General features: G+C 29.1%; 1 protein-coding gene across 2 annotated transcripts; it reads right to left on the minus strand.

The window, feature by feature from the left end:
* Positions 1–314: 314 nt before the first annotated feature.
* Positions 315–20,066, minus strand: LOC107441755 (cholesterol 7-desaturase nvd). Of its 2 annotated transcripts, none has more exons than XM_071181402.1 (9): positions 19,868–20,066; positions 18,937–19,156; positions 15,266–15,463; positions 12,880–13,075; positions 10,184–10,372; positions 8,454–8,632; positions 6,202–6,444; positions 3,734–3,907; positions 315–588 (listed from the first exon to the last, which is right to left on the minus strand). In XM_071181402.1, the coding sequence occupies exons 3-9, from the start codon at positions 15,311–15,313 to the stop codon at positions 424–426; spliced, it is 1,194 nt and encodes a 397-aa protein (XP_071037503.1). In that variant the 5' UTR covers positions 15,314–15,463; positions 18,937–19,156; positions 19,868–20,066; the 3' UTR covers positions 315–423. The 2 variants fall into 2 exon arrangements, with proteins under 2 accessions (XP_071037503.1, XP_042901224.1); XM_043045290.2 differs by having other exon boundaries at positions 19,629–19,876.
* Positions 20,067–24,708: the final 4,642 nt, after the last annotated feature.

A 24,708-nucleotide genomic window follows, 5' to 3' on the forward strand; every position in this document is an offset into this window, starting at 1 on the left:
AATAACTCATCATAATAACTTATCATAATAACTTATCATAATAACTTATCATAATAACTTATCTTCACTCCTTTACACTTATGCCATCTTATATGTAAAATAAAAATTGTGAGCCCACTTAACCAATATACATATCTTACGTCGAGTCACTCTAATTATTAAAAAAAAATTTAAACATCTTATTTGAAAGGTATATTATGCATGTAAAATATTGCACAAATAAAAATCACATGGTTAAAAGATATATAATCAATATTTAAGGGGTAAAATAAAGAAAGTTCCCTTATCTTGAAAAAGAAAAGGACTAGAATAAATGCATTCAAAACTAAAACATTTATTAATAAAATAAAAAATGACACATTTTGTAAAGGAATATTTTCATACATGGCGTGTTTAAATAAGTAACACAAATCAAACAATTTATCACCATTCCAGCGTATTCTCTCTAATTTCCTTGAGAGTCGGACTATGTTCCGAGTAAAACTGTGAGTACCATCTTCTAAAACGAGTAATCAATTTGTCTTCCCTAACAAGAACGGGCCTCCGAAGAAAACGCTTGTTGTTCCAGACAGCAATATCTCTATCGAGCTATAAAATTAATGGGACAAAAAATGAGATATTACATCAACATACGCATAAAGTAACTGATATCCAAAATATGGCACAACAGACTAAAAAATTTTATTTCAAGCCCATTTTTAATTTTAATCTTTGAAAGATGTCTTGATTGAGATTTAAAGTTTTTTTTTAAATAGATATATAAGAGGTATATAAAGTTTAATTTTTCTTTTCAGTTTGATGTAATATGTAGAGGAAGCTTGTAGAAACAGCTCCATCATGACATTCCAAAAAGATTCGAAAAAGGAATCCAATTCCGAATTTGAATGAAATGTTTCTAGGATCCGATTAAGGATGATCTGATTTTGTTTTTTTAATTTGGATTTAATCAAAACGGTTAGAAAATAATTTAAAATAATTAGACCTATACCGAGATTGGACAAGTGGATGAGATTCCCTTTTGGTACTTATTCGTTAGTTAAATATCAAATGAAACTTGGCGAAAATCGTCAAGTTTCGTCATCAATGCCTCAGCAATCAGTCATTGATGCTTCTAAATCTACAGGTTCAAGAAAACAAACTCTAGTTTAGTTGTAGCCGTCCATCCTCGTAATTCTTTAAAAATTTGACAACCTTTTTGCTTTGGGATTATCGTCTGCTCCCCCCCCCCCCAGTTACCAAATGAATGGTTTANCTGAGCAAAGTGGTCAACCATCCGCTTACTGACCCCAACCAGGGATGCTTGACCTCACTGTTTTTTACTGACTACCATGTCATTACGATCAATCCACTGTGGGACCCGATTTGTAGTCAATAGAAGTTTACTAAGTTAAATTTGTAAGTAAGTTTCTTATTTACAAATTTCTTTATCATAATCTCTATAAATAGTTTTTACAAATTTTTCAGTGGCACATTTTGATGAACATATTCATATTCACTTACCAACTGCTGTTCTAGCTTTGCATCAACATTAATGACGCAAAACCTTAAATAATTTAAAATAATCGTCACAAAAAAAAATTCGCAGAAATTTGCCTGATTAAGCCTACATTAAAAAGGTAATCAACAAAAGAATACCTAGCGTATAGTAAAGGACTTAAACTAAATGAACTTAAAAACTAAATGAAAGATGACAACTTAAGCTGCACTTTTTTTAATTTTCGTTTTGAACTTATCCAAAATATTATCAAAATTGTACACGCGTAAGCTATTCATTGTACACACGTAATCTTGTCCTAAGCATATTTTTTAACTTTAAGGAAAGGAAATATCAAGATTGTGTATACGCTGCACTTGTTCTGTGTTCATTTTTAACTTAAATAATGAAAAGAATATCAATATAATGCATGCAAAACCTTTATTTGTTCCTACTTACGTCTTTATCCTACAAAGAAAAGAAATATAAGATAGTATGCTTAAATGCTTGACAATATTCACTTTCAATTTGGAAGAGAAAAACAAAATTATGCATATAAGAGCTACACTGTTCTGTATTCTCTGATTTTGTTTTTTTAATTTGATTTAATCAAAACGATTGGAAAATAATTTAAAATAATTAAACTTATACCGAGATTGGACAAGTGGATGAGATACCCTTTTGGTACTTATTCGTTAGTTAAATATCAAATGAAACTTGGCGAAAATCGTCAAGTTTCGTCATCAATGCCTCAGCAATCAGTCATTGATGCTTCTACAATCTACTTGTTCAAGAAAACAAACTCTAGTTCAGTTGTAGCCGTCCATCCTCGTAATTCTTAAAAAATTTGACAACCTTTTTGCTTTGGGATTATCGTCTGCTCCCCCCTTCCCCAGTTAACGGATAAATAGAGATATTCAAGCCAGAGGCTGAACTATATCACTAGACTATTATCATTCAATAAAGTACTGTAATATTATGGTTGCTTATGGCAACCAGTTATTTACATTATTAACTTAGACATGAAACTTATTCCAATTGTGTACTTGCACTTCAAGAAGAAGAAGATAACCGATACCCACACATGTGACCTATGACGTCAGCGTAATCTGATCTTTAACGGCAAAATTTTTTCACCGTAGTGTACCACGTAAACTGTTTGAACCAGCTGAACCATTATGCCACGCCACGTCGATTTTTTTTATATGCTCTAACATTAGAGTGGGAACTGTTTATACATTTCTCTGTGTTGCCAATTTTCCAAGCAAAATTTCGTATATGAATGAGGCCAAGAAGCCGTGATGGATCAGAGATTAGATCACTTTCCTCCCTATGAGATGACCCGGGTTCGAATCCCAGCAATAGCTGGTTGACACGAATTCAGCTCCTGGCTCACATCGACCACAGTGCTGAAATGAAATATATTCAGTAGTAGATGGATCATGGGTTAGAGTCCCCTTGCCTTCTATTAAAGCCTTTTTACTAACCATGGGAGGTTTAAGGGTTTTTTCCCTCCATGTAACACAAATGTGGATTAGTTCAATTAAAAAGTCTTCTATGAAGGCAAATTTCTCTCAATACTTGATTCGAAAGTTTCGTTGTCTTCTGGATTGGGTTCAAAATTACAAGACTTCAGAGTTGAACATTGGTAGTCGTAAACTCAGTATTGGGTCGGTTGTTCAACGACGTTTATAAAATATATGAAGTTAAGACATCGAAATTGGCAAGATTAGCTTTGCGATACACAAGCCCATTTCTAATAGTTTATGGTCTTAATCATATTATTGTCTTAATATTCAATTCCTATAGAAAACGTCGTAATATTTAATTTATCATATTCATATATTCATATCAAAATTATATTCATATCAAAATATATTCATATCATTATTATTATTATTATTAAATTATATTATTATTGTTATTAAATTATATTATTATTATTAAAATATATTATTATTATTATTAAATTATATTCATATCAAAATATTCAATTCATATAAAAAAGTAATTATTCAAGAAAAATTCACTTTTATTCTAACATAATGCCCCTGTCTCTCAGCTGGTATTTAATTTAGATTCGTCGAAATACTTCATAAAATAAAACCCAAATTCAGCTTAATCAAGAAAACGATATTTTATCTTCTATTTAAATATTAAAAATATAATTTAGTATATAAACATAATAATCTTTTACCTAGTAATAATCTAGTTCAGTGGTTAATTAAAACTAACTTACAGTTGTTAATTATAACATACCATTCTGGCTTCCGATAAAATCACCATGTCCGCTGGAAACTGTCCGAAGCTTGATTCCGTATACAGAAGATGTATAATTCTGTGGCTAAGTGGAGATTCTGTCATTATGCATTGTAATAATATACCACAACCGTATCTTGATTCCAAATGTAAGTGAACGGTTGCTGGACCAATCTGAAAAATGAGTCAGTGATTTCATGTAATTACCAAGTATGTTATGAAGCTTGAATCAAAACGCACAGAGCAAAAAAAATAGGACGCACCTAAATAACTTTTGATCTAATAATCAGATTTAATCTGTACTAAGATTCAGCCTTAATGTTTCGAAGGCCTTACCTTGAACATACTAATTAATTTGCGCAAACGATATATCGAACTACGAAATCAGACACAAAAACGTACTTTCTATGAACAAATATGTGTTTTAATTTCGATAGATTTGCGTTCTTTCTACAATTTGGAAAATACGGTTCCAATAATTCGGGCATGACCAACTTGAAGGGAAGCGATGGAATGTTTAGACCACTTAATTTCATGAATTTCATATTTTAAGTATTTCGATATGTACTTAGTATTTCTCGAGAATTTTTTAAGGGAATCGAAAATTTTTTGTGTGCAATTATAAAATTCATTCATACAAAACTTATTCCTTGTAAAATACAATTTTAATAATTATTTATTAATGAATTTTTCCGAATCTATGCACATTAATACAGCGTTTCTATTCACTGTCTGTAAAAATTCAGCTACTTTCTGACTAATCAGAGCGCTTTAAACTCAGCAGGAACTGTGCACCTGATGATTATAAATTTTCCAACGTTTTTGCCGTGTTATCCCCACAAGAGAATGATTGTAAATTAAAATTCCATTCTCTTTTCAACTAAGTAGAATTTCGAAAATTTAACTGAAGTTCTGTATTTGATGAAGATATTTTCAATCCTTTCCTTACCGATAGAAGCTGGCAGGAATAGCCTGGTTGGCAGTGTGCTGAATTCACTCTGGTAAGGACAGGAGTTCGAACCAAGCCAGCTGAAGACTCCCCATGTAGTAAATGAGGAAAGGTGCACATTAAACCTGTCGGGTCAAAAAGTCCTTCATGTTCCCAAGACAAATTATACCTCTGGGGGTACTGAAATGGAGATTAATCGTTCTATGGTCCAGGTCAAAATTATGATCTGTGGATGCTTTAATAGGTCCGCCCTATAAACGGGGGTGACGTATGGGAGTGTCAGAAACCGAATACTTGGCCATAGATGGAGCCACTGGAAAACAGGACAATCGCACCCCCTCTGCTTTTATGGCAGACGGCAACAACAACAACCGATAAAAGCAGAAAAAGAATCTCCATATTACTGTCAATTGTACTTTATTTACGTCGTACTAGAACTGCACACTGTGCTATCGGGGGTGGTCTGGGAAACATCCCTGAGGATGATCCAAAAAACATGCCGTCACAATTTTGTTACTCTGCAGAGGAAATAGCTTCTCCGTTTTATCAGCCTGACGACCTGGTCGTGAAGTCGTTCACTTTACGGTATAGCAGTTTAAGGAATACCGATACCGTGCACTTTCAGTCCCAACGCAGGCTGAACAAAGTGGTCAACCATCAGTTACTGACCCCAGCCAGGGATGCTTGACTTCGCTGTTTTATTGGCTATCATGTTTTTACGATCGATCCACTGTGGGACGCAATTTGTAGTCAATAGAAGTTAGATTTTTCAGTAAATTTCTTATTTACAAATTTCTTTATCATAATCTCTATAAATAGTTTTGAAAAATATTTCAATGTCACATTTTGATGAATATATCCATATTCACTCCCTGTCTGTTCTTCTAGCTTTGCATCAACATTTATGACGCAAAACCTTAAATAATTTAAAATAATCTTAAAACGATAATCAACAAAAGAATATCTAGCTTATAGTAAAGGACTTAAGAGCAAAATAAAAGATGAAAACTTAAGCTTTACTTTTTTTGTTTTCCTTATGAACTTATCAAAAATATTATCAAAATTGTACATACGTAAGTTATTCACTCGCCCTATACATATTTTTAACTTTAAAGAAAAGAAGTATCAAGATTGTGTATACCTAAGCTGCACTTGTTCTGTGTTTATTTTTAAGGTAAATAATGAAAAGAATACCAATATAATGCATGCATAAGTTTTACTTGTTTCTACTTTCGTTTTTATCTTACAAAGAAAAGGATTATCAAAATAATATGTTTAAAAGCTTCATAATACTAACTTTCGATTTGGAAAAGAAAACATAATTATGCGTACATAAGCTGCACTGTTTTATATTCATTTTTAACATAAACTACGAAAAGAATATCAGTATAATGCACGCATGTATATATCAGCACTTGTATAATATCAGTATTGCACATTACAATGCACTTGTTTCTACATACATTTTTAGCTTAAGAGAGAGCAATATCAATATTGTACATTTATAAGCTTAACTTACTTGTTCTATGTTTATTGTTAACTTGAAAGGGGTAAGATTGACTCCAAACATGCTCGCTCGTTGAATAAGCTTTACCTTAGCAACATGAGGTCTTTCTTCATCGGGCTCCCATCCACGAGGTTCCCAGTTATGTTTGAGATGATCTAGAAGGGTGTCAATGAACGAAGTTTGTAGTCCAGAAAAAACTGATTTCGAATGAATCATATGCAGATGTGCAATATCGGCTCCATTCTCTGGTATTTCCTACAATTCAATATCACTTTTAAAAGAAATATACAACTGCACCAAATAGTTTTTATAAACATTAGAACCGAAAAAATTCAAAATATACATATTTATACAAATTATATTACCTTTTTTAATAAATAGATGTTTATTTCTGAATTATTCACAGTAAGTTTTTTTTTTAACTCAATAATTGAAAATGCATATTTTACTGTGCGTAATGCAATGTAGCCGTATAACTAAATGTGCATTTCTAACATCATTATGCGTATTACGAACACCATGGAAAACGTATGAGCTGTTTGAGTAGACATTTTCATATCTCTTTTACATTTATACCACTTTTCTTAAAAATAACAACAGATTTTGCATCAATTATTAAAAGAATTTCGAAACAAAAGCTGTAGAAATATTGTTCAATAATCGAAATCTATTTTGGCTAGTTATTGACTCTGGCTACTTTAAGTCACTAAGTTAATGATAAGCAAAACTAAAAAGTCTCATTATCAGTGACTCAAAATAATTATTATTACCCCAGGTTATGATATTTTGCTGTAAAATGTTTTCATATTTGTGTTTCGTGATTAATTTTTTTCTCATTTAGTAAGCCATAGTAAACTTTATATTAATCGACAGGTTAAACTCTTAAGGAACCTTTTTTAAACAGAAAAGGGGTGCTATTTTCTTCATGCTATAGGAAAAATTATTTGAACGCAAGTGCTTAATTTATTAGTTAAATAATTGCTGTTTAAAATTTTTTGTTTCGTTTTATTTATTGAAATATGTCCTATGGAACCTAGTTATGAATTTCAAATTTAAAGTTAGTATTTTTAATTTTTTGTTCATAATTATCTTGATGTTAAAAAAGATTTAAAAAACAAATAATTATAAAAAATTTGAAAAATTCTTACAATTTTAAAATTTGATACTTAGACTCAAAATAACACATTCAAATAAATAAAATGAAGCGAAAAATATTTCCAAATATTAATTGTTGTTGATTTTGACTTATGCCTGTTTAGGCAGAGGGGGTGCGATTGTTCTTGTTTTCCAGTGGCGCCATCTATGGCCAAGAATTCAACTTCTGCCTCACCATACGTCATACCCTTTTATAGGGCGAACCAATTCATACATCCATTCATTCATCCACATATCGTAGTTTTGTCCTGAATCAGAGAACGATCGATCTCCAATCCAGTACCTCCAGCAGTATTGTTATGGGATTATAATTGATTTGTTATGGGAACGTGAAGGATTTATGCGACTGGACAGATTTAACGTACATCAGTCACTTCACTACACGGGGAGTCTTCGGCCGGCGGGGTTCGAACCCACGCATGAGCCCAGCACCCTACCGACCAGGCTATCCCTGCTATAATATTAATTATAGCCGACCAGGCTATAACATTAATTAGTTACTTTATAAGTAAGGAAATAGTGTTGAATGAAGTTTCTGTAAGCTACTGTGTGTTGAAGAACGATTCACTATTTGGAAAATCAATTTTATGAAAACGAGAAGATATATAAATGTAAGGTTTGCTACATTATGCTCATGAGTTTAGACATATTTATTTTCACCAAATTTCACAATTGGTAACGAAATTTGTCAACAGATACCACTGTTGACTGGGAAAAACTATTAAAAAACGTTTTGTACTTCCTGTCAGATCATTCCTATTCAAAAATTTGCAGGTGGGTCTGAGGGCGTCTGCAGTTTTGCTCCTTAGACTGCAATTTGTAAAATTTAAACAAAAAAGTCATTATATTTCCCAATTAGCAGTGCTATCTGTTGTCAAACTTAATAACTAATTTTGGAACTTGTTGAGAATAAATCTGGCTTTCTAAGTAGATTACCGTTTTTCTTAAATTGGTTTTTCAAATCAACGATTATTTTCGTCAACTCAAAAGAATACCTTTTTGTCTAAAGATGACTCATAACTTCAGCCATCTTGTGTCTATGTCACTGACTTACTAACAGAATTCGGAAAATAAAGAAGAAAATTTTTCAATATTTCATCGCAGCTAACCTGTATATGGCAATGAACCTCGTGCTCTGTCCTTCCTCTATAGGGCCAAAGACCCGATTCAACATTTGAAACAGATGGCATTTCCCAAGTAGGCTCCTCATTATCGGCATGGTACCATACAAATATAAAGCCATTCTTTTCACAGGACTTCCAAGATTTTATTTTTGCTACTTCAGGAACTGCAACGAAGGAAAACATGTTACAAAATGTAAAGTTAAACAAAATGTAAATGTTACCAAATGCAAATATTTAATGAAAATATACGTAAAACATTTAGCAACTATCATTATCTTATTGTAAAATATTTTATTTTCTTTGTAGATTCGGTGAATTAAGCAACTAAACTACAGTTGATTCATCATTTTTAAGATTTTAACTAGTTATAATTCAAAGAACATCGTTAAAAAATATCAGGCATTTTAATATCGGCCATGTTTTGCATAGCAAAAAAGAAGAAAAAAAACCATAGATGAATAATACTAAAAGAAGTTCCATTGTGACGTCACACCAACGCATTTTGAAAGGTTCCTATTTGACCTGATTACAGTAAAGTCCTCTTTTAACTTTATATCAAAGCGTATGGTTATTGCTGTGAATTTGAAGAATTTAATGACCACGATTCAGTATCTCGGTCGTGTTTTTATTTTCTCATGTTTATTTTCTTCTTTTTTTAATCCAGTTAATTATTTTATTGTATTTTGTTATATGATAACATTCTACTGCCAGTGAAAAGAATTTTACATCCGTAACTTATCGAAAAGCGTTCATATCGTAACCACATATATGAAATAAAACACTCATCGATATTTATTCTTCCCAGCATATTTATGTAAGCCGTAATTTTAGATTTCAATACTTTTTACGATCAAGCTATCAGTGAATATAAATTGTATTACGATTAATCTAATTTGCATTAGTTTTATGAGCAATATTTTAATTAGAATTAATGAATATTTCGTTTGTTTTGGACAAGTAGATTACATACAACTCTCAGCATTATATCGGATAATCCCTAAGAAGTGTCTAACTTTAATTTGATTCTTCAACTTTTTCAACTTTATTATAGGGTTTTCCAACTTTAAATCGATTAATATAATTCGGAAGAAAAGAAAATTTAGTTTGACAAATTTTGTTAATATTGCAGATAACAAGATGGGGAAAAATCTGTAAGTCATTTGATGTAGAGATGACAGGATATTTTTTTTTAAGTAAATGATTTTTTTTAAGTAAATAACGCACATGACGAAGGTAAATCAATAAATAAGCAAATAATAATCAACTAAATAATAAATATTAATTACTTAATAACATTGACCAGGTTGAAGAAACATAAGTTCATTTCCATTAAGAGCAATTCTTAGCTTTTTTGAGCAATTTTCCAAAAAATAAAAACCTGATTAAAAACGACAGCAACCATGAAAAATCGAAGAATTGTATACAATATTAATAAAAGAACAAAAGTATCTAAGATAGCACGCAATTTAGTTGAAAATACAAATAGTGGTCTGAACATTTTTACACGTGTAAGACCGTTAAGTCTCTAGAGGAAACTTTTAAAATCTCTTTGGGTTGTTCTAAACGAGCATTTAAAAATTAACTTATTGAACATTTTAAAATTACGTAAACTATATATGTATGAGTTATAATATATTCAGATGGAATCTTGATAGTATAAAAAGTAAATTCTAAAACAAAAAATTTTACCATAAATAGTATCATCTTCTGCTTACTTTTATCAGCATAAGGTATAGCAGAACATTGTCCATTTTGTCCATCGAACTGCCACCCGTGAAAAGGACACTCGATGCAATTATTTAAAACTTTCCCTCCGGCTGCTAGCTCGGCTCCTAAGTGAGGGCAATATGCGTCCAAGATATACGCTTTTTCATCAGAGCCTCTGAAGACACAAAATTTTCTTCCTATTAAAAATAAAACATGTATGAAATATGTTGATTATATGGGGTTGTATATTAAATTTATATTTTATGTTTCTAATTTAAAATACTATGAAGGTTAGCATGAAACTTTTGGATCAGTTGTGAACTTCGCACAGTAGCTGTACTGATGGGTTATAGGGTACGGTTTGTAATTCCTCCTTTATGATGATCTGAAGACAATATTGTTACATACGCACAATACACCTACCACAATTTGGATTGAGTAGATGGTAGTATAAATTAGCTACCTCAACACTGCACTCTTAAATTATCCAACTACGCGTAAGCTTTTCAGACTTTGAAAATACTGAGGACATTGTATTAGAGTGGATTTCAACTGGAGAAAGTGCAATCTAATCGGACGCCCAGTTTTTAGCCCGGGAATCGAACTCCAGTTCAAGTCTTGGTTAAAGAAACTCTACCCACCAAACTGGCTGAGCGACTAGCTTAAAACATCAAAATACATTATACACAGTGTAAAAAAAGGTAATATATTATTGCAAATTTTTGAAAACAATAGCTTTATCGCTGTCCTTCTAGCTTTTTCTACGTGATTGTTCCTCATTTCTATTACGAAACGTCTAATCAGAAGTCATAAAAGACTCAACAATAATGTGTTTGTCATTAGAAACTAATACTAAAACTTTTTAATCATATTTTATTAATTCAGAATGGGTGTAGATGAAGAAACAACTTTCTGTGGATATTCTTTATTTTGTCTAAAGTTTGGCTGTAAGAAATTTTATGACGGATAACACTTCATTCAGCATGATTTTGAATCGAGTTGTCTATTAAAAACAACTACTTAACCAGACTCAATATAAAATTATCAAACTAATGAAGAAAAGAATCCAAAACTTCTGGTTAAAAGTCAACGCAGCCGAAATTCATACCTATTACATTACCTTTCCACATATAGGTGATGTATCTTTCAGAACAAGCCTCGTAAAGTGTGCCACCAAAACGAAGGCCATCTTTTTTATGTTGTAACTTAATTCAAAGAAAACAATAAAGACAAAACAAGCAAAAAAATCTATTTATGAAAACATATTTACAGTTTGCAAGGCGTCATTTGCTTCTGGGCAGAAAAAAAAATTAAAAATGTGAAATAAATAAAAATCTGACATCGAAATAAAGCTATTTTTACGAACATCGTGTCATAGTATGAGAAAAGAAGAGGATTTTTTTTCTCCTTCATGCAGTAATGTGGAGGCTCATTAATGTTATTGGAAGGCTTCGGCTACAGAGATAATCTTAACCCAATTTTTCCCCTAAGTGGCATAGAGGCTACCGATTACCAAATAAATACTAAAAATTACTGCCATTTCCAAAAATGCAACCACTAACAGCCGGTAACCAAAAATACAACCACTAATTGCAGGTAACCAAAAATACAACCACTAACAGTTGGATTTTCCGGCAGAAAAATCCCCTATTCACTTTTCAAAATCTTGACATGAGTGACTATTGGATAATAGTGTGCTCGTCATGGGATGGCCTGCCCCTTCTCCTGATTTTAATCCCCAAGAAAACATATCGAAATAACAAGAGAAAGGAGTATTCTTAGTAGAGGGGTGTATATGCCAAAGATAGGCTGTCTCGATTAATTTTTCAATTGAAAGCTCTCTTTATTAAAGCCTAAAATAATATAGATGACACTGACCTTTAGGAATTAGTAAATGATAAGCGTCATCATATATTTCAAATCATGCATAAACATGGGGGATATATTACTGAAGAAAAATGGCTTTATTTCGACGAAACTCTTTTTTTTTTAAGTATACGATATTTCTTTTCTGTGCCTTCTGGTGATGCAATTAATAATTTTCTCCTTGTAAATATGTATTTATATACTTACTTTCTGAATGTACATGTTTCGTTCTCATTAGTTTTCCTTTCGTCCATTTTCGGCACAAAATCAGAGTTATTTATTTCAGTGGTACACACTTTAATTCAGTAACTTATCAAGGGTATTAAGTGAAACTAAAATAATATCTAAGAGAAAAGATATGCCAGTAATTAAAAATAATGGAGTTTCTATAGGGCACTGCAAAGAAATTAATGCTTTACTTGTGATTAATTTAAATGATTAGTAAACATATGATAAAATAAGATGTTTTATATTTATAAATCTATGAAAAATTAACTACTTAATGATGTTTTAATTACTTGACACCTAGTTTAATTTTAAGAATAGTAGGATATTTCATATTCTAAATTATTGCAGATCTTTATAAATGTATGAAATTATTCATATAACATTTGATTTTAAAAATTTTAGTAAATCTTGATCGTAATAAATATAGTTATAAAAGAGACACATACAGATATAAACTCTTCATTTTATTATTATTGATAAGTTAGATTATGACACACCAATAGCTGTAATAATGAATTTTTCGAATTAATTAATTATGCTGGATTAGGTTTCATATTAATGTAGATTACAAAGTTACAAATATTCTCAGAGACGCCAAAAAATAACTTACCAATGGCTGTAACCGTTTTTGTGCTTTTCGGTAAAAGCTCCGTCGATTCCAACACGGGTATCCAGCCATTCGGGTAAACAGGAGGCAATTCTTTTAAAATTCCACTTTGCAACTTATCTTCTGTTAATTGCTTAGCTGTCTTATGAACATTCTTAAATGTAATTCGTTGATTAGAGCTTGATTCTGAATTCAATGCCTGTTGATATACATAAGTAATAAGTGTTAGACACAATATACATGATCTTTGTGTTATCAATTTTCAATTTATTTAATTCAATTCAATAGCTACTTTTAATATTTTTTTTTATCAAATCGTGTGTATTTATCTCGAGCACACTATAACTGCAGAAAATTTAAGATCTCATGAATAAAAGTTTATTCAATTCAAGCGATGTTTCATATTGTTTTTAAGAACACATTCACATACTCTAATGTTTCAAATATTCTAAAGCACAATGATGTTCATAAATATGCCGACAAGGCTTAATTGCTAATGAGCGTTGCAGCTGGGCACTTCAAACAAAGAGCAGAATAATTTATAAAATAATTTATAAGTTTAGTAATTCAAACTTTTTTAGTAGATATAATACACACACAAAGTAACAGGTAAATATAATTAGATTAAAAAAATATTCATTTGTAAATCTGAAAATCGGTGGATTTTGTCACAATTTCATTTTAGATTTAAAGGAAATTAAAAATAAGCTTATTTAAGATATTTTAGTTTAAATATGAGTTAATATTTATGCAAAAACACTCATTCACAAATCACGCTTATAGAATCGAGTTTCCAATAATATTTTTTGTTAATGAAAAGTAGTATGCTTGATTTTATTTGTTTTGATATTAACCATATCAGTTTCTGAAATGAGCATTTTAAACCACTATTTATATAGTACTTTTTGAGTAAGTAGTTTTTTGATTATGGCTGAATCGCGCTTCGACTATCACAATCCATTCTATGTATTATGTTTTAATATAAGCGTGAGATTCAAAACAAGCATAGTTCAAAACATTTTACTTCGATTTTAAAATAATTCTAGCTGTTGATACTTTGTACGTAGCGATAATCTTATTACTTAATTACTTTCATAATTTTCACGCTCATTGGTTAATAACTTTAATCTTTTTTGTTCACAATTATTGTATATTTGATATTAATTGTAGGATATGCTATTAGCAATACATCGAGAATACAATGTTTAAAATATAGTTAATTTTGATAGGTGAAAAATATTGATCTTTCTCGCTTTATCAGAAAAGTCTAACTAAGAATACATATTTGTTTCATTTTGAAATTTCATTTTCATTTCTATCTGAAATCTCTGGAAATAGTTTTGGAGGGAACTTAATTAATTTTTTCTCTAAGAAATATATTAAAATGAACTCTCAAATTTAAAGCAATATACGCAACTGTAAATTGATGTTTTGCTGTAGTACGTGTATACGTTGTGTTGTTTCTAATGCCAATGACAATGATAAATGTTGACGATGCAAAAGAGGGATGAATAAAATAAATTTATTTATTTAAAGTCTTTGCAAAATTTTGGTTGTCAGTAGAATTTCTGGACGATAGAGGTGAGAATCTGTTAATTTCAAAAACGATGTAAACGGATAAAATTTTTTAAGGCATTACATTGTTCACGAAGTTGATAATTAAGTTCTAAATCATTTAACAAATCTCTTTAATTGTAATTTATGTAATTATTAATGTAATGTGCACAAAAGTAATTATTTTGTGTGAAACGTTTAATAAGATTAGACACCTATTCAAATAACCTTATCTTAATATCTAGCTTAGAAATACGTTATAATAATAATAAAAAAATGTGTCTCAATTTTAAACTCTCAATTTAGAAAACAGTCAAAGTCAAAAAGGAAATAATAGCAGTACTGATAAATACCTTGTTATCTGTACTGGTATCATTACGTATTGCTATTATTTCCAAAATTACGGATGCTAAAATACTTATAAGAAAATAATACTTTTATGACTATTATTAATTTTATACTGATGACAGCCAAAACAGTATGTAAATCAATGTGGAAAAACTGGATCCTACCATGTGATTTTCCGGCCAATAAAAATGCACCGACAACCATTGAAAACTGTGTCAGACCATAATGTTTTTATGTTATATGGAGATAAATGCTTAGCGTATAACCCATTGTTTAACCCGACTTAAACTATTATTGAAGACAACTAACAAAATGAATCTAAATGAATACTTAACCCATAACTATTTTTTTAACTCTGCTTAGATTATTACTTAGCCAACCAAACAAAATAAATAATTACTATACTATTGCCAATAGATAGAGAAACACTCGAGCTTATTGTACCTGCTAAGAGGAATCTATATATAGATAAGAAATAAATAATTACCCTTCGAATGTTAAGTGGTAGACTCCAATAAAATCTTATGCAGCACATGACAGCGGTTGCTAAAGCAGAAATAATCGAAGGAACATTTCCTGTATGCCTCTGGAGTTTGCAAACAATATCAGAATTATCCAGAATGCATGACTCGATAAAACAAGAAGCGTTGATACCCAGCAATGTAAACAAACCTAAAAAACAAATCTGGAAAAGAAAGAAATAATGTCTCAGCTTTTAAATTAAACTTATCATTAAAGTAAAAAGATTAAATAAGGATAGCGACATGAGAACTTATTCGTCAGCTAAAATTAAGCACTTATCGGTAATTTTTAGGTTTTAGGCGTAATTAAGAATGTTTTAGCAAGTTTCGACATAAAATTAATAATTTTATGTAAGTTAGATAAAATCAAAGCATACTGATTCGATCGATATTCACTTTAAAGAATCTGGCACACTTAAACAAAAAATTAAAATTAATGTTAAAATTAAAATTGCTAATGTTAAATTTATGAATCAGATTTGAAATTAATAAAAAAATTCGTATTTCGCTCTGAACTTTCCGATGACGTTCGCAAATCTAGTTAAAGTAATGGAAAAAAAGTGCATGTGCGGTAAATTTTTTGCTGTCGATTTGTTTTTATTTTAATTTGACTAAAAAGCTTAAAAAAATATTTTAACTTAACTGACTTTTTATAGTATAATTCATTATACATATATTTTTGAAAAAATACATATTTCTTAATAAAAAATTTTTCAGGAAAAAGAATTTATTTTAAAAACTTTCTTTCAGATTTAATGATATATAAGGAAAATAAGTATTTTTATTTATTTAATTTTTAAAAAAAAAAGATATTGAAAAATCTTTTAATAGAAAATCGAATTCATTTATCTATGAAAAAATTATGAAAAAGATTTCAAAAAGTTTTTTTAAATTATTTTTGTTGAATTTCATAGTGAAAATAGTTTATAATCACATCAAAATAATTTAGAGGTGATTTCGTTATGTCGAGTATAAAATTTATCATTTAATACGATGTATATCATGAAAACTTTTTCTCGAAATTCACAAATTAAGTGGAAAAATTGTAAAAAATTTTGTTCAAACTGAAAAATATTTAGGACCTTGGAATAGGCTTAAAGTTTTTCTTCTTCTTNTTTTTTTTTTTTTTTTTTTTTTTTTTTTTTTTTTTTTTTTTTTTTTGATGAAAGGAGAGGGTAAAAATGTATATTTAAAAAATATTCATCTATGTAAAATTCATAATGTAATGCATGAATCTGCATGGAATCTCTTGAAATCTACACGGAATCATTCATAAATGTGCATATTTTAACACTCTGCGCAAACTTTAAAAGAGGTTATTATGTAGATTTTGGGTAAGGCAAAGGTTTTCATAAAGATTCCGGGAAAATTAAATGTTACATTTATTTTTTTTTACTGTTGTATTACATTTTTAAATTGAAAAACTAAAATCTGCATTATATTTGTTTTTTTTTTTTTTAAATAATTTGAAGTTTTCATTTGTGGCCGAAAAAAATTAAGAAAGCCTAATATTTTTTAAACTTTTAAGCAAGCATTAATAAAACCTTTTTTGGTGAATATGTGATCGCACTAACAACTTTTTTTAGTTGAATTTTGAAAAAAAAAATGTTTGCAATACATCCTATTATATAATAATTATCAACTTCCAGTTTCCATCATTTAATTAAAATGTTTCAATTCAAAACGAAGAACAGTCAGCAAACACCATAAAGGGCACGCTTCTTTTCATAAAAATAATATTTTTATAAACATTTTTGAATTAAATCTAATTTTTTAACCTAGGTTGTAACCTAATTACTAATCTAAACTATTAGTAGTAAAAGCCTTATTTCTAAAAAATAAAACCGCACTCAACAGAAGTTGTAATGAATCAACTGTATGAAAAAATACATTCCACAATAAGAGAAGATTTAAATGGCTGAGGTAATTTATCAAATAATTTTATATAAATAATGGCACTTTGAATGCTATAAAAATATATCACTTACCTGCGGCTGCGCAGTATCCTACGAAAGTTAGACTTACATATTTTGTCGTAAAAATTCGAAAAATCACAATAAAATAACGAAAACCTTAAAAAATTAAATAAATATCTTTATTCAAAATTCATATTAAAATAGTCATTTTATTACAGTAACAAACGCATGCTGCATGGTATTAATATGTCAAAGTTAATAAAAAGTTTTGAATTAAAATTAAAACATGTAATACTCTTTTCTTATATCTTAAATAATAACAATTGCAGATTTAAAAACCGTCATTGAAAGGGATTATTTTTTATGGAGTTAAAAATCAGCTTTCAAAAAAAAATTCGCTTTATGACTTGACAAACATAAACACGTAATTTAAAAGTTAAAGAATAGTATCTTAAAAGTTACTTTAAAAATTCAAAACCCTATACTTTTTTGACATAATTGGGAGATAAAATTTTTTAAAAATAATATAGGAATCTTGTTTTAGATATTAGAAAAAAATCGTACCTAAATTATTATGTCTTTTGGCGAAAACGAATATAGAAAAGAAGAAAAAAAGAATCTAAAAAAGAAAAAAAAAATTACTTAAACAAATGGTTATCTATGCAAATGAAAATAATAAGATAAATTTATTTTCCTCGCTTATACTAAATTGTTTTATTCTCGCATGCTGAAAGGTTTAAGAATGCATAAATATGACCGTGAATATTCACGTACTTCAACTAAAGGAGGAATACAAAAGAGGTTAACTTAAGCCTGCAAATTCTTAAATATAATACGGAAATATATGAAATCGAATGTAATCCAAGGAAAGACAAAGGTTTTATATTATATAGATACCTTATTAGACAACACTATGTATCTGAAACTATAGTTAAAATAAGGAAATAATAGGTATATTTTGAAAAAAGGTCTTAAGAATTATTTAGGAAGGAAACCAAAGTGGCGGGAAGGAACAATTTAGAGCCTTATTGCTCATATAAAGAACCGAACGTTGTCAATATCATCTAAAAACAACGAATAAAGTAAGTAGACAGAGTTATTAAGATGGACGTTGAACATAACGACAAAAAAAAGCTTCAATGCCTGCTGCATCACTTAGAAAGTGAAGACTAAATATAAAATCAATTGATGGCCAAAAAAAGGAACTTTTGATCTTTGAATTGGAAAACGTTATTAACCTGGAAAGAACTTCATTCGAAGGGCAAAGCCCACTATGAGCTGTCGAGCTTAGATGTAACTTTAAAAAACTAATTGAAAATTTACGAATTTTAACTAGCAAAACTGTAAAAAATAAAATACCTTTGAAGCGTGTTTGTGCTAAAAATTTTAAAGTCAAACATCTCAAATTTGAATTGACAAATCTTTGGTAATAATCCCTAACTATCAAATATTATTTTTGTGCATTTTTACAACTTTATACATAAAACTAACCGTTCGTTTAATGTCTCGTTAAATGCCATTTACTTTATTATTCTGTTTGAGTCAGTTGAAAAGATTTGATTGATGAGCGTTGTGCAAAGGCATTCTTACGCTAAGTAGTGCAATGTAAGAAGAACAATGAGCTATCAAACATCCTGTTTCAACTTACCCACTGATGTCGATTATCGCTATTCCTGAGCCATTTAAATCTAATGAAACGGAGCCTTTTTAACTGTACTTACCCTCAGAAGATATCGCAATCTATACTGTTTGTACCACGTGTAAAGTGAGTAACAAAGTGCTAGGGTTAAAATGAAGCCGAAGACAGTGATGATCCAAGAATCGTAAATTGGAATGATGCTCAGATTCTCCTGTTGTGATAACTGTAGAACTGAAGTATGGTGAAAAATACTTCCACAAAAATACCGGGAACAGGAATTATCATTGTGCCTGATGATGTCTCTAAAGAAATAAATCTATATCAATAATATCATTAAATATACTGTAAAAAATTCCGGATAAAGTAACGGCACTTTAGGTGCATCATCCGTAAAATCCTTTTTACCGTAAAATTTTATAACCGTAATTTTTATAGTAATATCACCGTAAAATCACGGAATCACTCAAATTAAAAAAATATTACTATAAAAATTACGGCATATCAGATTTATTGTTCTGTAACCAGTCCCGGTAAAAATTGATTTTACAGTAAAAAGTATAGACACTCTGAGCGCCAGTACGTTTTGCAGTAATTTGATCCGGAATTTTTTGCATTGTAAATATAATTTTAAAAAAAATCTCAGATTTTTTTATGTATATTAATGAGGGTCCTTGAAACATTTTTAAAAAATTTTTTTAAAAATACTTGCATTATTTTTAATTATTTTTATACATTGCTTTAACAACAAAAAGAATAAAAAAAATATTAGAAAACCTTAGATCAGGGGTCCTCAACCCTATGCTCGCGGGCACCATGGCGCCTGTTGATCGGTGTAAGTGCGCCCGCTGCTTGTGCCCAACGATAAAAATTTCAGTTTTCCATTTTCCCATTAAATGCTATGAAATTTTTTTTTTTGCTTTTTCAATATTGTTCATAAGCACGACCAAAAATAGAAAGCCAGGAAAACGACCTCCATCCCCACAGATGTAAGCAAAAAGCGAAATATAGCTTACCTATTTTCCACTCGCGCTAAGTCTTTCGACAGTGAATATCATAAAATAAAAATATAGATCACGACTTACAGATGAACACCTTGACGATTGTTTGCGAGCAGGAATTTCATCATATTCTCCCAATTATGAAGCACTAGCCTGTGAAATGCAATGCCAAAGATCACATTGACTGTATTTTATGTATTTTATAATTAATTTTTATATTTCGTATGTTTTGCCAGCAATTTAATAATCATTTTTATTTTGCACAGGAATATTTATACTAGTTATATTTATATGTTAAATTAAATTTTAAAATTAAATTTTTGTGCATTATATGTAGTGTGTATTATTACCTATGTCTACGAACTATAAATTTATTTTGAAAAAAAGAAATGGTGCCCGCCACTCGACCGATGATCTAGTACTTGCTCTTAGGTACAAAAAGGTTGGGGACCCCTGCCTTAGATGAATTGATTTTTTAAAAAAAATAAAATGTTTGAAAAAGTTGATGTTTTTAATTTTTGCAAAAGCAGAAAATATCCTGATTCTGAAACAAAATTTCTTTTGTTTACTTTTTTGTTTTCTTTTAAAATGTCCTTATTTTAGTTGGCTTCAATATTTTCTGTAATTAGAGTTTTAAGAAAAATTAACAAACTTCTATAACAAGAAAGAGTTTATCTTTCTTTTGATGATTTTTTGAATTATTATTTATTATTTTTTTTGGAAAAACTCTAAGAACATTTTGCGAATTTCCTGAAAACTAATTAATGTAAAATATCTAAAATAATGTAGCTATTTTGAAAAGGATTTGCGATACACTAACCTACAATAATTTAAAAAAACCCTTCTGGTCTTTAATATTTTTCTTAATTTCTCAAAAAATACTTAGAAATTTATTTAATAGCTTTAGAGGTGTTTAAGTTATACGTTTTCTCACCAATAAAGTGTTAAGCTCTCAGTGGGTAGAGAAACCGGCAATTAATTTTTGACCACCCTAAATAATTTGAGTTTTCGAACACTCTGAACACACAAGAAATAATCTGAACTTTTTTTATAATTAGGAAGTGAATCGTATGTGGTAACTAATTAAAAAATCCGATTTGAATATCTTGAAGATTTAAAAAGTTCAAGTAATTTAAGTATTTTTTGTCAATTTTGAAAGGAAGCTCTGAGTAATAAAGGGTTTTCCACAAATTTCATTTTTTGTATAAGACAAAATTTAATAAGAAATGATAATACCTTACAATAATCACCCATACACCAGAATGCGATAGTATAAACATAGAAAACATTCTTATAAGGAGATAATACCCAAAAACGCTTGTGTAATTTTCGATAAATTTTGCTTATTAATACAAAATAACATTTGTGGAAAGCCCCTTACCATTCAGAGCTTTCTTTTAAAAAAATGCAAAAACTACTTAGAAAATTGCTATAAGCTTTTTTAATTTTTAAAATATTCAAATCGGACTTCTTTCTTTTTTTAGTTTCTAAATACGATTCATTAATTCATTGGTTAAGATGGTGGATAACAAAAGAACCTTAGATTTAGAAAGCTTGCAGAATAAAATACAGAATTACAACATCAATAAAAGTAATTCCAAAAATCTAAGTTACATTTCCAACAAACTGATAAGATATCAACCATGTAACTAATGTTGTCTATTAGCCTTGACATTTGCAGATTTCACTAAATAGCTTTCAAGAATCCTTCTTTCAAAAATGTTTGACCTTCAAGCATGTTTTTATCACTTTTTTTTTAAAAAAAATCCCCCGGCAAAATTTTTTCTTTTTGTCAATGAAAAGTATTTGTTAGTTACGATAGGTTTCGCTTTTTCAAAAATCTTTATCAGCTCGTAACTTACACAATACTGCAAATGCAGGGGTCTTCTACAAGGAATCCGATAGCCAATGAAGAATTTCGATTTCGTCTCTGAAAGATATCTTTACCTATTAAAGATAATGCACCTGTCTATTACGACAAGGGTTTTACAAATCTTTTTTAGGTAAGTAAAAAACATTAGAAGCTAAAATTACTCAAATGCTCTAGTTTGTCAAAGTAACTTATAGAAAGTTAAAAGGGGAGGTTGATTTATATTAGAGGAAACTGGGTTAACAGAGATAGAAGAGATAAGAGACATTTGTTTCGGCGCATTTACACATTTGACAAAAAATTATGGCTCTCAAATCATAATTATTTATATAAGTTAGGAAATGTGTTCGCGTGAGATCGCATTTATAAGATTAGATTTCTCAGGAAGTATTCGACCGATTTTGTTCATATTTTGTATTTTACCATGTAAAAATACATTCTTTAAAATTATTTAAAAATTTAAATACCTTATAATTCAAAATTTTTTTAACTGTGTTTAATTAAGTAATTATCAAATAAATATTTACTAAAATTTATTTTCTGCATGGAATTACCTTTAAATAAATGAATTTTATAATTGAATGTAGTAAAAGTTCTCGAGATATGATGAAATAAACAAAGCGCAAAATTAACATTTAGGGATCCAAATTTTTGATCTCTCTCCTAACCAAGAAACAACTTTATTATTCAATAATATCGTATGAACTTACTAATTAGCATATTCAAGGTTATCCCCTCGAACCATTAGGATTGAGTCCTAGAATGTGAAAATCCACTCATTGGATTAATTAAGTTATTCAGGATAGTCCTTCTTCTTACTTTTTTTTATTTTTTTTTTTTATGTTTTACAGAACTGATAACGTCGAAATTTTCACTTCTGCCGTTTGTAAAATTCAAACACCTGATAGTTTGGTTTGGGTGTAAATAGAAAAATTTTTAAACAAAATGCATTTTTAAAAGTTTTAATTCTTTTTTTTTTAATCAGAGCATTAAATTTTTGCAAACTTTTTCTCTATTCACAAAATTTAATTTGAATTGCCTATAGAACCTATAGGTTAGTAATTTTAATTTCTGCTGTGTGTTTGCTAAGTTTCGACTCTTAACAGTTTGATGCTAAATAACTCTTAACAGTATAGATGCTAAGTAAAAAAGCTTAAATAACGATTTTTAATTTTTTTTAAAAAAAATTTTCAAATGTGCTTTGTGGATTTCTTTAAATTTAAACAGTATTTCTTCCTTAACTTCTCTTTTATACAGAAAAACTTTGGAATTTTAATTAGAACTTATAATTTTAAAATTCTCACTTACGTAGAAAATTTTCAGAATGAAACATTTTTATTGTTAAAAAAATCCTTTTTAAATAAATGCATTTTTAACAATTGTTCACGTTTTTTTGCTTTATCAGAGCATTATTTTTTGTAGACTTTATTTTAATACAGAAAAAAGTTATTTTAATTTCATATTGAGCATATAAAAAAAACAAATTCAGAACAAAAAGTACTTTTGGTAACTTTAATTTTTTTTTCTTATATCCCTAGAAATATTTCTTGCAAGTTTCTTTTTTATATATATGGAAGCATTTTATTTAAAGTTTCAATAAGGCCTATAATTTTGAAATTTCCCTTTTCCTGAAAGTTTTCAAAGTTACCACACATTAAAATTTGAAAATGTAGTAAATCTCAGAATGTTTTGTTTTGACTTTTAACAGATTATTAATTATATAATTTATTCCTATTGTATATTTGCTTTGTCAAATTTAAAAGACCACAATTTTGAGATTGTAATACATACAGGCTTTCTCTTGTCCTTTTCACATTATTACCCTTATATAACAATAAAATTTTGACTTAAAACAACAATAAAAATGAACAAACATTCAATATTTTCTCGATAGCTATGAAATCGATCAAAAAGATCTTTTATTTTACACCGGCCCCTCATTTTACGAAGTGCCAGTATTGTATGCATGCGTTTTTAAAGTTGAATACCTTTAAAAATATAAAGAATACAGTTTGTGCAAAAAAAAAGGCAGCCTTTTTTTTTTAAACATTTTTACAGATATGCCCCCTTAAGGCCACTCCCACTATTCGACTAAGAAAAAAATACTTTTTTTTTAAATTTTATTTTATATATTTTTTACATTTTTTTAGCACTAGGAGTCTACTCAATGAAACCATTCATTTTTATGTTTTCATAGCTTTTGTGTGAATGTGTAAGAGGGGCTCAGCTTTGTACCTTGAACAAAAGAAACTTAGAAATAATTTTTCGCAAATAAAGAGTTTGGAAAACTCTTTATTTGTAGATATATTTTTTTTAAAACTTTTTATTTGAGCTTACGCTATAACACTAAATATTTTTCGTTAACAGCTTATGGAGTAGAATTCATTCGATTAATTTAATTTTTTGACTAATGATATTCTGAGAATAAAATTAATCAAGTTAGTTTAGTCAGTTTCTTAGGAAAAAAGCATTATCAAAAGTATAAGAATATGGTAAAAATTCTCCGAGCTTCTGGCTCTATCAATGGGAACACCAAGAAACTCGGTAATTTTTACCGAAGCGCTTTAGTCATGATTATGGAAAAATTAACAATTAAATATGATTTTATAGTATGCTATATAGTTTCGCAAATATGGTAAAATTTGGTAATTTTATCATGATACTTTCGAGCAAGGCATAAAAACCATTTCTTTGGTTTAAATTAACTTGTCAACAGAATACTTTCACCTTGCATGCATTGAAAAAGTTTTATAACTACTTACAATCTTAAAATTTGATCATTTTTTTTCTATTGAACACATTTCCATGAATAAGGTAAAACAAAATGAATTCCAAGATATTAGTTGATCCCTTCGTATATATGGATATTATCTGTAGGTTATCATGAAGAAAAATTAATCAACTTATGTCTTTCCTTAAAATCAAATGGAAAATCACTTTATTTAAAAAATTTCAGCTCATTGCATAAATTAGTAACTATTTGTCA

The sequence above is a fragment of the Parasteatoda tepidariorum genome, chromosome 1, assembly GCF_043381705.1.
Source record: "Parasteatoda tepidariorum isolate YZ-2023 chromosome 1, CAS_Ptep_4.0, whole genome shotgun sequence".
Classification (NCBI taxonomy): domain Eukaryota; kingdom Metazoa; phylum Arthropoda; class Arachnida; order Araneae; family Theridiidae; genus Parasteatoda; species Parasteatoda tepidariorum.

Bases quoted from the DNA above. Each gene is read 5' to 3' on its own strand.
- LOC107441755 (XM_043045290.2), bottom strand. From the start codon at position 19,744: ATGGGAAAATGGAAAACTGAAATTTTTATCGTTGGGCACAAGCAGCGG. The intron at 19,157-19,628 runs GTTTTCTAATAT...TTATTTCTTTAG, and splicing joins TTGAGGACCCCTGATCTAAG to AGACATCATCAGGCACAATG. The intron at 589-3,733 runs GTATGTTATAAT...TTAATTTTATAG, and splicing joins TTTTATCGGAAGCCAGAATG to CTCGATAGAGATATTGCTGT.